The sequence below is a fragment of the Microcaecilia unicolor genome, chromosome 7 (genome assembly GCF_901765095.1).
Source record: "Microcaecilia unicolor chromosome 7, aMicUni1.1, whole genome shotgun sequence".
NCBI classification, from domain to species: Eukaryota; Metazoa; Chordata; class Amphibia; order Gymnophiona; family Siphonopidae; genus Microcaecilia; species Microcaecilia unicolor.
This window is the reverse complement of record NC_044037.1, coordinates 231,920,380-231,938,254: the sequence shown is the minus strand read 5'-3', so window position 1 is coordinate 231,938,254 and position 17,875 is coordinate 231,920,380. Positions and strand designations below refer to the sequence as shown.

The window sequence follows — 17,875 nt, the reverse complement described above, 5'->3', positions numbered from 1 at the left end:
TTCCCTCCTCCTCCAGCTCCTCTGTTCACCTGCTTCCCTGTTACTGTGGCTTTTGGGCTTTTGCACATTGGTTCTTTGGCTCACCTGTTCCTGCAGTGCCACAGCTTTTGGGATCTCACCAGCTACATTTCCCACATGCCACGGGGTAAGCTTATGTGCTAATATGCACATGTGCACCCCATGAAAAGGTGATAAGGATAGTATTTCTAGCTCCCAACCAGAATCAATCAATCTATCTATCTATCTATCTATCTATCAGTGTAGATGTAGATATCTAGAGGGAGAGTGAGGGAGAGAGCTGGATTTTTGAATATTATTAACTGGTTGAGTTTAAATGAATTCTGAATTAACGTTCAGAAAACAGAGACAATGATGATAAGTAAGAATTAAAACTATTCCTTCCTCATTTCAGTCTTGAGAGAGAGAATTAATGAATCTATGGCTTCAGAAGTGAGACTACTAGGTATCACTCTCGATACAAAAACAACCTTGAAATCTCAGATATAGAAGACTAGTCAGGCAGCTTTCTTTAAGTTAAGGGTAGGTTGTCATTTAAAGCATGTCTTACAAGAGTTTAGAATGGTGGTACAAGCCACTTTTAGATTATTGTAATATTCAGAATTTAGAACCCCCTGTAATATTGGTTACCTCCATTCAGAATGCAGCAGCTTGAGTTATATATGGAATAAAAATATTTGATCACGACCACACTGCAAAGGTTATACTGATTAGCAATAAAATATTGCATACAGTTTAAATGTCTATGTTTAATATTCAAGGCCATAAATAACAACTTAAAACTCTGACTCAGAATCTGTGATTCAGCATTAAAAAACACATTAAGCTCTCTTAACTGTTAACACATCCATCAATCTTCATTGCTTGAAAAGTATCAACTCATTCTCATGCACCATCAATTAAAGGACTGTAGTTGTAGAATACATTACCTGAGGATTTACATCAGGAAAGAAATTTCATTGTATTCCGAAAGAAATTGAAAAGTCTTATTTCTCTTAGCATATTCTTAAAATGTGAAGTGTAATGTCTTATGTTGTTTAGTGTTAATAATTTAAGAATAGTTTTATAATTTATGAATAGTTATATTTTAACTCACTTAGGAATGAATTGATAAGTGAGACATAGACATGTCTGAATAGAATTGAATATATAGTTAAAGATATATAGAGAAATATAGCTATAGATATGTCCAGAGTGGACAACCTCTGCTGATGCATAACTTCACAGTGGATACATTTACTTACCATAATGTATCATATAATGGGGCTCATTTTCAAAGACTTAAAGTTTCATAAATTATTATGTAATTTGTAAGTCTGTGTGCTTTGAAAATATGCCTCTACGTATCATATCTGTCCAAAACATATTTATGAAAGGAATGACTAGGGGTGTTCCAGAGTAGATTATATATGTACACATGTAGAATATAGAATTCTAGCACCTACGTATGTTTTTGGCACCAGTAATTGGTATTTACATACATAAGTTCTAAGCACAATTCTATAAAATATGTGCTAAATTCGCTTAGTGCATACTTGCATGGGTGGAATACATGTAGGCAGAGTATGGACATGCTTTGGACATGTCACCAAGGGGACCTTTTACTAATGCGTGCTTACTGCACCTTGAAATGGTGCATCCTATGGTAATTTTTGCATGTGCACATGCTATCGACTTGCTAAAAAATAAGTGCTGGGGGCATGTTTGGGGGCAGAAAGTGGGTACGGCTATCCTCATTGGTTGGCATGTGGGCATTACCGTGCACTAACTAATTAGCACAGGATTAACATGTGAGCCCTTACCACCTACAAAATGAGCTACCACTGATACAATGAGGCAGTGGTGCTCCTGGGGGGGGGGGGGTGCGGTCCACCCCGGGTGCACGCCGCTGGGGGGGTGCCACGCACCTGTCGGCGCCGCTCGTTCTGTGCTCCCTCTGCCCCGGAACAGGTTATTTCCTGTTCCGGGGCAGAGGGAGCATGGAACGAGTGAAGCCGACAGGCGTGCGGCACCCCCCCCCCCCCAGCAGCTAAAAATGCACCCGGGGGGTGTCTTTTGCCAGAGGGACGTGTCATTTCGCTGGGGGGGGAGGAAGGTGTCCCTTCGCCAGGGGGGGCGCTGCACCCAGGGGGGGGGGCGCATCGGCGATCCGCCCCGGGTGTCAGCCGCCCTAGGAACGCCACTGCAATGAGGACCTTGCTGATTTGCTCCCAGCTGACCCCTTTTCAAGGATGAAGAAGTGTTGGAGGATTACTTCAGTCACTGGGAGGAAGCAGTCACGTTAAGTAAGAGATCCATAAGAATGGATCTCCATTCCTCTATATATTTCTGGACTATTGCCACTATAAGTGGATCCCTAAAGGACTGATAATGATGATGTGTTTTTAAAGCAATGGGAATCAATTTTGAAAAAATGTTCATTATATCTGATGGTGTTATTAATTAAGACTGCCAAACAGAAAAGCAATCAAGTTGAAGAGGAATTAGAGCTAGAATTCCTTTAAAAAAGCTGCTTTATGAGGACTGAAGAGTGTTGTTATTTTTACTAAAGAGTTGAAATCTATGAAGTCTGACAAATTCAAGAGGGATGAGCAGGACTATAAATTTGATACAGTATATCCATGGCAAAAAAAAAAGGAGGAGTAGGAGTAGACCAGTACCACAAAATTGTACTAGAAATACCCGTAGGCAGGTTCCTCCTAGCTCTGGGATCATTAGAGAGAAGAAAAGACTGCGTAGTGCTTCAGATGAGGTGTTTGATCCCTCTGCCTCACTTTACACTACTCCCCCTAGGACTAATGTTCAGAGATAGGTTTTTCAGATGAGCCAACTTTGCAAACAGAACCACAATGCACAAGAATTCAATCAAGAGAGACAGAGGGATCAACACTTCTTTCAACAGAGAGGATGATGAAGAGGGAGGGGGACAGGAACATCAGGAATGAACTACTACAACAGGTTTTACCATCAGTCAGACCCCCCACAGGAGATTAGGAGCAGACAGGTTATGAATCCCATCTATAATATATCTGATACATCATTAGATGATGATGAAATAGATGTGTTAAGTAAAGGTCAATATTTTGTTCCCACCCCCGCATACAATGTATTTGATGTGAGTATTGATCTTTATAAGTCCTTTTTTGCTACAAATACTGCTAGTAACAGTGATAGAGCAATAGTGAAGCACTCTATCAAATGGAATCCATTACATTCATACATATGAAAAGCATGTTTTGAAGGCGATCTCCCAATTAGAAAACAAGAAAATGAGGCCTTTTTATCACCACAAAAAGCCCAGAATCCAGCAATTAACAGACTTTCTCAATATCATTCCACTGTAATAAAGCTGTAAGATAAAGATGGACGTGTGCTGGTCATGAACACAGCTAAGTACAAACAGGAAATTCATAGATAGCTTGGAGACCACATTTTTTTTTACTCCAATTTGATAGGGGACCTGACTAAATAGTGAGATTGACTCCTTAATCAAGGTAGCTGAAGAAAGTGGATTCCTAAATACTCGTGAAATAGAATATTTGCAAGTCAAGAACCCAGTCACAACAACTATTTACATCCTCCCTAAGATACACAAGTCATTGACCAATCCCCCTGGCGGACCAATAGTCACAGCAATTTGTTCAGTTTTAGAACCACCGTCTATTTTTGTGGACAAGGTTTTAAGACTTATGGTCCTAAAAATTACGTCCTACATTAGGGACTCTGCTGACATCATCAACACTTTGAAAGAGATATTGTTGGCAGGAGAGATTCTTCTTGTCATGCTAGACATAGAGTCACTGTTCACAAATATCCCACAAAATGAAGCTATTGAAGTAATAAGAGATGAGTTGATCAAGGATCATGTTTGTTTTCGCATCCCAGTGGAATTTATTGCTGAACCAGCAGCTATAGTTTTGAAGAGGAACTTTTTCTATTTTGATGCAACTTTTTATCAACAAGTGAAAGGCACCACTATGGGGGCAATGATGGCACCCTCGGTTGCTAATCTTTATGTGGCAGCATTTGAACAAAAAGTTTTTGAACAGGAACCATTGAGTGAGCAGATTTTATGGAGATGATATATTGACAACATCATTATGATCTGGAAAAGGGCAGTGGAGCAACTGCAATACTTTTTTACAATCCTGAATGGATTTGATATTAACCTCAAATTTCAAATGTCTTTTGACAAAACATGTAATGCCGTTTTAGACATTTGCATTATTTATGAAGATGGAACTTTCCATAGTGATCTATATAGGAAACCAATGGATGTCAACAAAATTTAGATTTTAGAAGATGCCATAATCGCATATTGAAGATGAACCTACCATACACCCAGTTTTTGAGATGCAAACAACTGTGCTCCAAGGGCTCCTTTTTCAAGAAACAGGCAACTGAGATTATGCATAAGTTTCAGTCCAAGGAATACCCTTTTGAAGCCATCAATAAAGGGTATAATACAGCTGTTAGTGCAGATAGAGATGCGCTACTCCAGCCGAAAACAAGAGAACCTAACAGTAAAGTAGTATATGCTCTGCCATTTGCACACTTATCAAAAGATATCATTAAAATGTTGCATAAATGCTGGCACATTATCCAGGGGATAGACCATTTTCAGAGCAAGGACATTATGACTGCCCACAAAAAAAGAAAGAAATTTAAAGGACATACTGTGCATTCTCCCTCCTTGGATCTAATCATCAATTCAATCAGTGACCTGCAGGATACCATAAGTGTGGTATGTGCTCTGTATGCAAGGTGAATATTAACATTAAGACCTTTGTTCACCCTAGTTGCAGAGAAAAATATGAACTTAGATGCTTCACTAATTGCAAGAGCTCAGGGGATCATTTATATTGCAATGTGCCCATGTGGGTTGCTTTACATAAGAAAGGCTATTTAACCATTCAATAAACGGATTTTGGAGCACAAAAGTGCGCTCAAGAGAAAGGTATTGGAGAAACCGCTTGTATAGAATTCCATAGAATACAACCATGAGGGGCGTGGCATACTTAGAACAAAGAAACAAGATTATTGTTTCTTTGTTCTAAGTATGCCATGCCCCTCATGGGGGGGATGACCTTGACAGACTCCTTTTTACAGGCAGAACAAAGGTTTATTTACAGATTCAACTTTGTAACAGCCCATGGTCTGAATCAAGAAATTCACTTTTCTGTTTCTGTGATGTTTATGATTACCTCTCTAGCTTTTGGATTCTGTATTTTAAAATTGTATTGTTAAACATCCATAGCTATCCCAGTACATTTATGATACTGTATTGTAAAATTGGATTCTTACAACAAATTACTTTCTTATGCATTATTCTTTGTTATGTATGCTATACTGTTTATTGTAAGCCACATTGAACTCAAAATTGTTTGGGATAATGTGGGATATAAATGTCACAAATAACATAAATAAATAAACATCAAGTTTGTGGAGATATTTGATGGTGATTCCCTTGTGGGTTTTATATATCTATACTGTTTAGGATTGTTTTGTGCTGAAAGATGCTTTTAAATGTTTTTTTATTGGGATGCCTTACTTGGAATTTTATTGTGGTATTTTAACATTTTTTAAATGGATTGTTAGAATCCATAATTGATCACTTAACTCTGTTTTTAGAAGTTTCAGTACATTTTTACATGTTTTTGATATGCATTTCATTGACATCAGTGCATTCCAATGACGTCACCAATGTGTCCCAACCACGGAAGAAACTTCAGATTTAAAAAAAAATCCATAAAATACGTGATGTTCATCACGTATTTTATGGAATTTTTTAAAATCTGAAGTTTCTTCCGTGGTTGGAACACATTGGTGACGTCAGTGGAATGCACTGATGTCAATGAAATGCATATAATCGCCTTCAATGCGTTCCACCACGATTTTAACCTTTTGTTTTCATTTTTGAGTCTGGGTTGGGGTTTTTTTTTGTCATTTTAAACCTGTTGTTCGTATTGACATTTTATTACACCATAGAACTTTTTAAAGCAGTCAGTACCATTTTACATCATATTTATGCATACTTACCACAGTTTTAAGTTGAAATCAATCTTTCTTTAACATTATTTGTTTAAAAAAATTATGATTTTTTTGTTCCAGACATTAATTATATATGTATGACATCCTAGTGTATATAAGTTAGGTTGTCATAGTAAGTTTGTCTCACTATTTGTACAAACGTATCCAGGAACAGGAGCATTTGAGTAGATTTGTTTTGTTTTTTCATTTTCAATACCTTTGAGCTACTGATTGTTTTAACACCATGGTGGACTTTTTTTTTTATTTCTACAATACAGTACTTGCTTCATTTTACCTTTGGTCCAGCCAAGGTAAAGTCTGTGGCTTTACACCAGCTGGATAAGCCTCTTCCCATCTTTCTTTTACACTTTGAGGTTTTACAATTGTTTTCTCAGTTTTGTGTTTATTTTTTAATTGTCCTCAAATATGTATGAATTTTAATTTTGATACAGATGTTGAATACTTTTAGTTTTATTTAATGTTAAAGTGTATTTATTGTTACATGTATCTCTTACATGAAGGAGTTCCTATTTTAAGATTACTTGTATGTGTTTTTTTTACAATAAAATCTGAATGTTTTTGTGTTTGTCCTTCTAGTAATCTTGCCTCTGACACAGCTTGTATCTCAGGTGAAACATGGCCATGTCGGGTACAGATGTTTGAATTCCTTGGAGCTTTAATTAACAAATAAAGACTGTCCACCCAATAGTCAGACCATGGAAGATAGCCAGACTGTCTCCTGAGGTCCACGTTAAGCCCAGATATTCAATGCTGAGCCATTTCCAGTGACCAGCATTGAATATCTGGTTTAATTTTGGCCAGTCCGACTTTAACTGGCCAAGCTGATATTCAGCGTTGGCTAGTTAAAGTCAGCCCGGCCAAATCTATTCTACCTATTGTGGTGGCCAAATATGACTGCTAAACTTGGCTGATCTGCCCTTGAAAATTGGAGGATAGCCAGATATATTGTTCGATATAACTGACTATCTTTAAGCCATTAACCGGCGATATTCAATACCGCCGGTTATCCAGCACTGAATATCGATAGCCACCTAAATGCCATTTTAGCAGCCATTGTTTTTTAAATATTGGGCGGTGTGTTTTTTCTCACCACATCTGCCTCTTTGTTTTATCTTCCACATTGGATTTGGTGGACCATTACCTTGTTGTTTTCTGATTACCAGAGAGTTAGGCAAAATTATTTAATTTCCAAATCAGATTATAAGCAATACAACAGTGCACCAAGAGACTTACTGAGATGAATAGGCTCGAGAGAATTCTTATATATTGGTGTGAATGAGAGTATCTTTTTGGCTGCGGCTAGAATGACAGTGTGTATTGAAGAATATGCTCTCACTCCCACCAATATACAGTGGGGGAAATAAGTATTTGATCCCTTGCTGATTTTGTAAGTTTGCCCACTGACAAAGACATGAGCAGCCCATAATTGAAGGGTAGGTTATTGGTAACAGTGAGAGATAGCACATCACAAATTAAATCCGGAAAATCACATTGTGGAAAGTATATGAATTTATTTGCATTCTGCAGAGGGAAATAAGTATTTGATCCCCCACCAACCAGTAAGAGATCTGGCCCCTACAGACCAGGTAGATGCTCCAAATCAACTCGTTACCTGCATGACAGACAGCTGTCGGCAATGGTCACCTGTATGAAAGACACCTGTCCACAGACTCAGTGAATCAGTCAGACTCTAACCTCTACAAAATGGCCAAGAGCAAGGAGCTGTCTAAGGATGTCAGGGACAAGATCATACACCTGCACAAGGCTGGAATGGGCTACAAAACCATCAGTAAGACGCTGGGCGAGAAGGAGACAACTGTTGGTGCCATAGTAAGAAAATGGAAGAAGTACAAAATGACTGTCAATCGACAAAGATCTGGGGCTCCACGCAAACTCTCACCTCGTGGGGTATCCTTGATCATGAGGAAGGTTAGAAATCAGCCTACAACTACAAGGGGGGAACTTGTCAATGATCTCAAGGCAGCTGGGACCACTGTCACCACGAAAACCATTGGTAACACATTACGACATAATGGATTGCAATCCTGCAGTGCCCGCAAGGTCCCCCTGCTCCGGAAGGCACATGTGACGGCCCGTCTGAAGTTTGCCAGTGAACACCTGGATGATGCCGAGAGTGATTGGGAGAAGGTGCTGTGGTCAGATGAGACAAAAATTGAGCTCTTTGGCATGAACTCAACTCGCCGTGTTTGGAGGAAGAGAAATGCTGCCTATGACCCAAAGAACACCGTCCCCACTGTCAAGCATGGAGGTGAAAATGTTATGTTTTGGGGGTGTTTCTCTGCTAAGGGCACAGGACTACTTCACCGCATCAATGGGAGAATGGATGGGGCCATGTACCGTACAATTCTGAGTGACAACCTCCTTCCCTCCGCCAGGGCCTTAAAAATGGGTCGTGGCTGGGTCTTCCAGCACGACAATGACCCAAAACATACAGCCAAGGCAACAAAGGAGTGGCTCAGGAAGAAGCACATTAGGGTCATGGAGTGGCCTAGCCAGTCACCAGACCTTAATCCCATTGAAAACTTATGGAGGGAGCTGAAGCTGCGAGTTGCCAAGCGACAGCCCAGAACTCTTAATGATTTAGAGATGATCTGCAAAGAGGAGTGGACCAAAATTCCTCCTGACATGTGTGCAAACCTCATCATCAACTACAGAAGACGTCTGACCGCTGTGCTTGCCAACAAGGGTTTTGCCACCAAGTATTAGGTCTTGTTTGCCAGAGGGATTAAATACTTATTTCCCTCTGCAGAATGCAAATAAATTCATATACTTTCCACAATGTGATTTTCCGGATTTAATTTGTGATGTGCTATCTCTCACTGTTACCAATAACCTACCCTTCAATTATGGGCTGCTCATGTCTTTGTCAGTGGGCAAACTTACAAAATCAGCAAGGGATCAAATACTTATTTCCCCCACTGTATAAGAATTCTGTATCCCGACAAAGGCAACTAAGGAGGCACTCAAAGCCTGTTCTTGAGACCCTCCAGATGTTGTGACTCCTGATGCAGGTGTCTTTGCCAAAACATGGACCCTTGTCGAGTCCATTCATCTTGGCAAGCATCTTGGTGCAATGTTATATTGCTTATAATCCAATTTGACAAAAAAAATATATTTTGCCTTACCCTCTGGTAGTACCATTTTTTTGGTGTGCTGGAGAAGCTGAGGTTCCACCCTTACATCTTGCTGTTTGTTTGGTGGATAACCTACATAAAGGTTTTTTCTCCTTCTCTTTGTTTTTTGTTTCAACTTGCATGGGAAGCATTTGATGCATGAAACTGCCATACCACCCCTGAAGCAGGCAATTTGCTGAAACACAGGCAATGTCAAGTTCTTCATTAAAATTTGCTTCCTCTGACTTTAGCCTCATCCTCCTCTGTCCCATTAGTAGGCCACTGTCCATTTTGTTCCGGTCATTTAGAACAAGCATACAGGCTGAAGCAAGGTGGTGGGGTTGGTTCTGTCCAAACAAAGCTAATTCCATACACCTCTACAGTGTTCATAAAATAAGCTTCAATCTTTTTCTAGATATTATCATACATATCTTGGTTCCTCTTAATTTGAGACATGCTGAGGTAAATAAAATGAGTACTGCTGTTTAAATAGAAGTCTTAATCAGCCACATGAATCAACTTCACTTGAAACACAAACAACTTACCCACAATCTATGGAGTCATTCAGCTCATATTGATTAAGAGAACTGTTGATCCACATGATGGTGTTATTAATGCATATCTTTTCTGGGTTTTTCAGTTCTTGTAACTCGATATCATATAGAATAAATGTATCTGCCATCATCCCAAATACAAGCAGCATGCATGGCTGGGCAGCACCATGAAGAATTGCACAGAAACTGCCGAAAACCATCATTACGATTTCAGTATTTGAAGCAAACCTAAACTGAATGAAAAAGATTAACACAGTGAATGACAGATGGAAGAGACCAAAATGGCCCGTCCTGTCCACTCAGTTGGGATTTGTGCATTTTGGCTAGATGTGCTGATGAGTTTGCACGTATAACTCAATACCAGTTTCCTCTTACCACACCCTTTATGTCTCAGTCTCCACTCCTACTGCTATCCTTCATATCTGTCCCAAATATACCCAATAGCTTTTATGGCGACGGCATCCACCACCTTCACCTTCCATTAAAAGGTCCAGCCACAACCTTGCTTCCCACAAGATCAACACCCCCCTTTCAGGTTAAAATTCAGCCCCCTCCCCCATGCCAATTGAAGTCTGAGTTTCATGATTGTCCCTCAGTCTTCAAGAGATCAAAGGCAATTTATCCCACTGCAGTATAACAAAATCTGGTTTCCTCTGTTTTTGTAAGTTCTTACACCATATGTGGCTTATTAGTTATACAATGCATCTATAAGATCAGAAACATTGCAATTTGTTCAGTGTGCGGTGGCAGCCAAAAAAGCAAAGAGGATGCTAGGAATAATTAGGAAAGGGATTCAAAATAAGACCAAGAATATTATAATGCCTCTGTATCATTCCATGGTGCAACCTCACTTTGAGTTTTGCGTTCAATTCAGGTCACGGTATCTCATAAAAGATATAATGGAATTCGAAAAGGTTCAAAGAAGAGTGACCAAAATGATAAGGGGGATGAGGAAAGGCTAAAAAGGTTCTTCAGCTTGGAAAAGAGATGGCTGAGGGGGTATATGACTGAGGCTTATAAAACCCTGAGTGATGTAGAACAGATAAAAGTGAATTGATTTTTCACTCAAAAAGTACAAAGACCAGGGGATACTCAATGAAATTACATGGAAATACTTTTAAAACAAATAGGAGGAAATATATTTTCACTCAAAGAATAGTCACTTGTTGCCAGATGATGTGGTAACAGCGGTTAGCGTATCTGGGTTTTAAAAAGGTTTGGACAAGTTCCTGGAGGACAAGTCCATAGTCTGTTATTGAGATGGACATGGGGGAAGCCATTGGTTGCCCTGGGATTGGTAGCATGGAATGTTGCTACTAATTGGGTTTCTACCAGGTAATTGTGACCTGGATTGGCCATTGTTGGAAGAAAGATACTGAACTAGATGGACCATTGGTCTGACCCAGTATGGCTATTCTTATATTCTTAATCATTGGTGCACTATGATTAAGAACCAGATGCATTCAATATTTGGCAAAATGGTTAAAAAAAAAAATCAAAGTTTACTCACGTATATTAAAAATTGGCATTACTTCATAGCTTAGCAGTGCCAGAAAACAAAATGTGTATATAAAACTATAGTAATTTAATTACCAGTTGAAAGAACCCAATTCTAAAGGTTTCATTTTTCTTCTTGCCTTGTGACCTTTAAGAGAATAAAAAAAGCAGAATTGTAGATTTCTCAGACAAGTACTTGATGTATGTTTTTGACTTCCTCCAGAATGAAATATGACTTACTTTTCTTCTTTTTTAATTTCCTTTGCAGAAGTTTCTCCATTTGCATACGAACAACTAGCAAACAAAAATAAAATAATGTATGAATGTTTCATTGTGAATTTTTCCCTATTTTAATGGTTTTTAAGAATTTTATCTGCAGTATAGCCAGATTTCATGAAAAGGTAGAAAGAAGAGAGACAATATACCTTTATGGTCTGTCTTAGATCAGAAAAACCTGATAACTATAATTCACTTGTTGTTACATTTGTACCCTGTGCTTTCCCACTCATAGCAGGTTCAATGTGGCTTACATATTATATAGAAGTACTTATTTGTACCTGGGGCAATGGAGGGTTAAGTGACTTGCCCAGAGTCACAAGGAGCTGCCTGTGCCCGAAGTGGGAATTGAGCTCAGTTCTCCAGGACCAAAGTCCACCACACTAACCACTAGGCCACTGCTCCACTCCAAGCTGCCACTTGCTTATGACAACTCAACTAGATTAATGTAATGCTGTACACTGGGTTATCCAAAAGTCTGGCATTACAATTGTTGCAGAATACAGGGGAATACTTAAGAATGAGAAGAGCAGGGATCACATTATGCTGATTCTCTGATTCTTTACCAGTTGCATTGACTTCTACCAGAAGCAAGTTCGACATTTAAGAATTTTTGTCTGCTTTTTAGATGTTTCACCATGGTATGGCAACATAACTGCTCATCTTCAATAGAGATGTGTGCAGGCCAAAAATGTTCATTTGCCCTCCCCCCCCCCCCCCCCCCCCCCCCCCACACAGTTTTCATGCTTTCTTTTGGTTCATTTCACAACTTTGCAAATTTTTGTTACCACTTTCTAACACATGCGAATTGGGTGTACACATGTTACTTCATAGGTTAACCTATAGGCACTTTTACCACCTAATTCTATATATGACGCCTTGAGTTACATGCACAAATCGGCACATGTAGCCAATTTGTGCATATAATTTAATTTAATAACAAACCCCAATGATTGAATGGTAATGAGTAATTATCAGCACTAATTGGCAATAATTAGAATGTACGCACACTACTCGCTAAGCCTATTCTGTAACGTAGTCCATGTAAATTCTATCACTCGGATTCCCCCCAAAGGGGGTGTGGCTATGGGAGGAGCATGGGCGGGTTGAGTGTGTTACAAAAATGTACGTGCAGTGTTATAGAATAACATGCTCCGTACCTAAAGTTAGGCATGGGTATTTATACTAGGTTTTCATTGGTGTAATTGGCTGTGGATAGATTTAGGCATATTTCTGTAAATCGTGCCTAGCAGTTTACAGGATATGCCTAATCATATTCTCCTTCGGTGCCAATTTTTTAGGCAGCATATATAGATTTAGGTCCTTACTGTGTATTTTACCTGCTGTGTATTTCTTTGACCTGTCTCTATTTTCTTTGTAGTTGGTCCAGGTGCTATTTCGTCCCTCCTGCCTGAGCCTTGTTGCTTCTACAGCTCATATATCCACCCACATTCCTCCCTTGAGATCATATCATGTTCAGAAGTCTTTAGAGCCCTGACTACAATACATGCTGAAGGAGTGTGCACAGGATGCAGGCATAGCCCTTAGGGTACTCCTCCAGTGGACATACATCTATTTTTGCTTTAAAACTATGTTTGCCTTTCATCCACATTATTTTACCCTAGTTTATGCTCTTCACTCTGTGCCTTCAGGCTGCTATTTTAATTTTATAGAGCTTCAGACACCTTGCTTATCAATAAGCTTCAGCTCATAAGTATTCTCAAAGACCTTACATCTCATTAAATAACCCAACCCTCTACACCAATGAGCTTATCACTTTCTTGCAAGGTGGGTCTCCTAAATATATGTTCTCTAAAAAGTAATTCGCTATTGGTCTATAACTTAATTCAACAACAAGGTTTAGATATCCTCTGCATTACAGAGGCCTCTTAAAGGAGGGTTACATATGATTTCTTACATAGTTTTGTCTATCTGGCTACTACTCTTTCCATATCAATCATTCCTCAAAAATGGGGGGGGGGGGGGAGTTTTCTTTTCTATTAAGTTCCAGTTACCTCAGTCTGAAACATGTCTAATCACCTGGAAGTCCTCCTTCTGTTTATCTACTCCTTCTAGCACCCGTCACATGACTAAATTTAGTTGCGGGTATTTACACCAAGTAAAACTGGGTGTACTCTATAACAGCGCACATAGATTTTAGAAATGCTCATGAACCACCCATTCCATGCCCATGGCAAAGCCCCTCTTTGATTCTGCATCTTAGAATTTACTTACATCACTTTACAGAATATGCGCATAAATTGCAATCAATGCCAATTAGTGTCAATAATTGCTTGTTAAGTGGCAATTATCAGTGCTGACTGGCTTGTTAAGATAATTAAGTTGCACGTGCAAATCAGAATACGACCTGATTTGAGCACGCAACTCCGGTCGCACTGCATAGAATTGAGGTAAGTTTAAAATTAGGCACACAAGTTTGTAGAATTAGGGGGGCAGTGTGCAGAGAAAAGACCCACAGCCTCCAGCCTCCATCCAAAGCAGTGCCCATGGTGTATTCTGTGACATCTTAGTCACTGTGCAAAGAAGTGCTTTGGTGATCTCTCAATGTCCATTCTAATTGTAGGAAGTAGGAGTGTCATTACTGTCCAGAATTCAGCTTAAGGGAAGAGTTAATATTGGTGGGAATGTTGCAAAGCTAAAAAGCCAGTTCAAATTCTGGACTTTGGTTCCAGCCTCCTGACCTGGACCCTTGTTTGAGAACCTGTATGCCTGATGTCCTAGCCAGCTAGTTTCAGCATATAAAATTACCTGTGCCCTGCTAACCCAGTGAGCACATAAAAGCTAAAAGAGCTTTCAATAACCAGGCAGAAGTAAGAAACCACAGAGACCTCTGCCTCCTCTGGGTGTTTGGGGAACCAGGAGCCCCCGTTACCCTGCTGAAAGAATGAAATGTTAAGGAGTAAGCTGTTTCTACCTGGATGTCAGCAATTTCCAGAGGAGTTCCAGATAATACCTGCTACAGCCTGGAGACTCAGATCCCTGAGTCCCTCAAGCAAAACAAGCAAAAGAGAGAGGTCACCAAAACTGTAAAAGGGCAATTCTATAAATTGGCACCTAAAGATAGGAGCCAATTGTGTATGTACGGTATAGGAGAAGAGCACCTACACACATGATTTGCCCAACTAATCAAAATTATGCACATACATACTAGGTGCTATTCTATTGCATACACATCAACATCACCTAGGAGTAGATTTAAGAAAGGCTGCCAAAATTTATATGCTGGGATGATGCGTGCTAAGTGCGAATTCTATAATGGCGGTTCTGCATGGAACTGTGATTATGGAAAACTAGCTTAACTCTGCAGTTTCATGCCTAACTTTAGACATGAAGATATGAAGAGAAAGAGTAGGAGGTTGACCACGGATACCAAAGACTGGAACGATGGACTTGGAAGTAAAAAATGTTTATTAAAAAAAGGACTCGACACAAACGTTGTGTTTCGGCCACTAGGCCTGCATCAGGAGTCTGTATGACAGAAAACATCCAATGCCCTGATGTGTTGAAATACCGAATAATCTGTATACATAGACTAACATCTAATCTCTTGATGTAGTGAGTTAGATAATGGTCTTGAAAAAGACCTTTGGTTTGAAAAGATCGTGTCGGTGAAGATAGACTTTTAGCGTTCAAGTTCTCCACTTTGTCGGATTCTCCTGCATGCATAACTTTAGGCACGAGCACTTAAGCCTAACTGTTGGCAGTTTGGTGCATAACTCCAAGTATTCTATAACCTGCGTGCAGAATACCTAGGCATACACCTGACTGGGTATGCCCCTTCAACATCCATGCTCCCTAGAAGTTCAGCGTGAGAGAATTAGCATGCTCAACTTCAAGAATAGTGACTAATGGCGTGACTTAGGCACACAACTGCTAATTGGTGCCAATTAGCATCAATTAACACCAATGAAATCCAATATTTGGCCATTAACAGCCAATTATTAAATAGAGTTTTGAGAACAACCAACCTTATTCTATAAATTGCACACAACTTTGCACATCAAGCGTAAAGTTGGGTACCCATCTGTATAGAATCTGGGGGTTAGTGAGTAACTGTAAGGGGGTGTAAACATGAGTGGGCAGATCATGGGCCTGTCTTTGAGATATGTGTATAACATAACAATTAGGTGCCAACAGTTCCAACTGCCATTGACTTGGAGTAACTTTAGGTGTGCTAATGCCAGTTTATGCTTATATTCTTTAATGGAATCTTGGTGCCAAAAAACCATCATAGAATGGGCACTAAAAACATGGCATTAGGGTGCCTAAATCTTGTCTCCAGTTTCTAAAATTGTCACCTAAGTGTGTTTCATCACTATTTTCAAGAACTCCTAGAAGTTACGATTGTATCTTCTAAAGTGGATGGCTGAGGACTTCATTGTTCTCAAATTGGAGTATAATTAACGCTGTAGTGGATAATGGGACTGTGGGTATAGTGTAAATACTGATTGCTGCCATGAAGCGGCCTCTGCTAAATACTGTCCCATTATTTAACTTGTGGAAAGTTTCTTCAGGAAATATTTGAATTGATTTGAAGCTCAACTAATGGTGTGGCCTAAGTCATGGAATGACTAAGACATTGCAGTGTGTGGTAATTGCATTTCGGTCTCCTAGAGCAGTCTCCAGCCTGGCCTATGCTCATAAATAAATAAATAACTGTGATCCAGGTGAAAGTCACTCCAGCTGTTGATCTAGGCAACAGCTGGAGTGACTTTAACTATTACCAGAATATTACCATAACATATATTTTAAAAAATAAGTCCTCATATGATTCTGACTGTGAACAAAAACTGGCAGAGCAGAGGAGGAAATAGCAGGTAAGAATAATGCTTGTTGGCTGGAGGGCTATGAGGTTGGGAGAATGGAGAAATCTCTGTGGGCTTCACTGGCTCTGGTATCCTTCAATCCCTTATCTCCTCTTTCTGCCATTAATTGATTTATCAGGGCAAAAATCTGTCTTGGGAGCCATTAAATTAGCATACCAACATTTAAGGGTTCCTCCTAAATGTTTGGGCCTAGGCAGTGCCAGTCTTGCCTAGGCCTTAATCCTGCCCTGCCTGGAATAGGCTTTCTGAGTCAATATGTCATGTTCCCTCTTTGGTTATTTAAATAAAGTCACTTTTTTTAGGTTGCTTTCAAATCTCTACCACTTCTCTATAGTAAATATTTATTGCGGATTCTCTTGTGTGTTGTACATGTTTGTCTTGACTACATTATAAGCTCAGTGGAACATGGATTGTCTGTTATGCATATCTGTACTGCATATATCTGGCATCACATTAGATAAGTAAGTAGTAGTTGTGATGGACAACCACAGTGGTTAAACTATACAAAGTCATTTGCTTCTGAGAGTAGCCAGGCTTTTGAGACTAGCAAAGGGATAGGGACTGGGCATTTGAATGCAGAGTCAGGCTGGAGATAAGAGGTGATAGTAATGAAGGTGTATTGCAGCTCTGTCTCCTGTGCTCTCCAGTTATGTTTTCTTTCTTTCTTTTTTGCTAGATCTGCCCTTTTATAACAGGAGATATTTGCAAAAGAACATTATTTGGTCATTTCTTTGCTAAATAGAGGCTCAAACCTCTGATGGTGGGTCAGTGCCTTAGTAAACTATCTTAGGGGTCCTTTTACTAAACTGCAATAATAAGTGGCTTTGGCGTTTCCTTGTGCAGACGTAAAAATGGCCTTTTTCTATTTTTTGTAATAATAGCCATACACTAATGTTTACACCTTCAAAATAATATATTCCATTTCCCATAGACAGACCTAAATATCAAAAAATAGGAAGGAAAAGCCTCAGAGAGCTCCAAATCTATCAATTTATAGAGCTATATGTGATCAAAAAAGATCTACTCTTCATCATCGGAAAGACCTTCCATCCATGTGCCAAAATATCACCCATAAAGTGTTCAGTTCAAATAGTGCAAAAATTCAAACCTTTTAGCAATTACTGCACTAATCTTAAACAACTTGTAGTGAGCCAGCTTCTTAAACAAAAGCAGGACCCCCCCACACACACACAAATGGAAGGTTTTTGCCGATGATGAAGAGTAGATCTTTTTTAATATCACATATAGCTCTATAAATTGATATATCTGAAGCTCTTTGAAGCTTCTCCTTCCTATTTTTGATATGTAGGTCTCTCTACAAGAAGTGGAACATACTATTTTGAAGTTGTAGTGATTTTGTGATTCCACGCCCTTTTTTGAATTTTGTAATTGATTCCCATACACTAATGTTACCATTATCATGTGGCCATTTAAAAATAATTAGCACGTATTTTCTGCCACCCATATTGTAGGTGATAAGGGCTCATACGCTATTTCT

The 17,875-nt window shown here is 39.3% G+C and overlaps 1 protein-coding gene across 1 annotated transcript in view; it reads right to left on the bottom strand.

Annotated features, from left to right (window-relative positions):
- The window catches only part of ABCB11 (ATP binding cassette subfamily B member 11), a 130,236-nt gene that overhangs the window by 91,855 nt on the left and 20,506 nt on the right, over positions 1 to 17,875 (bottom strand). The window contains 3 exon segments of the mRNA XM_030209802.1: positions 9,749 to 9,990; positions 11,351 to 11,402; positions 11,495 to 11,548. Coding sequence (XP_030065662.1) covers positions 9,749 to 9,990; positions 11,351 to 11,402; positions 11,495 to 11,548 — 348 coding nt within the window.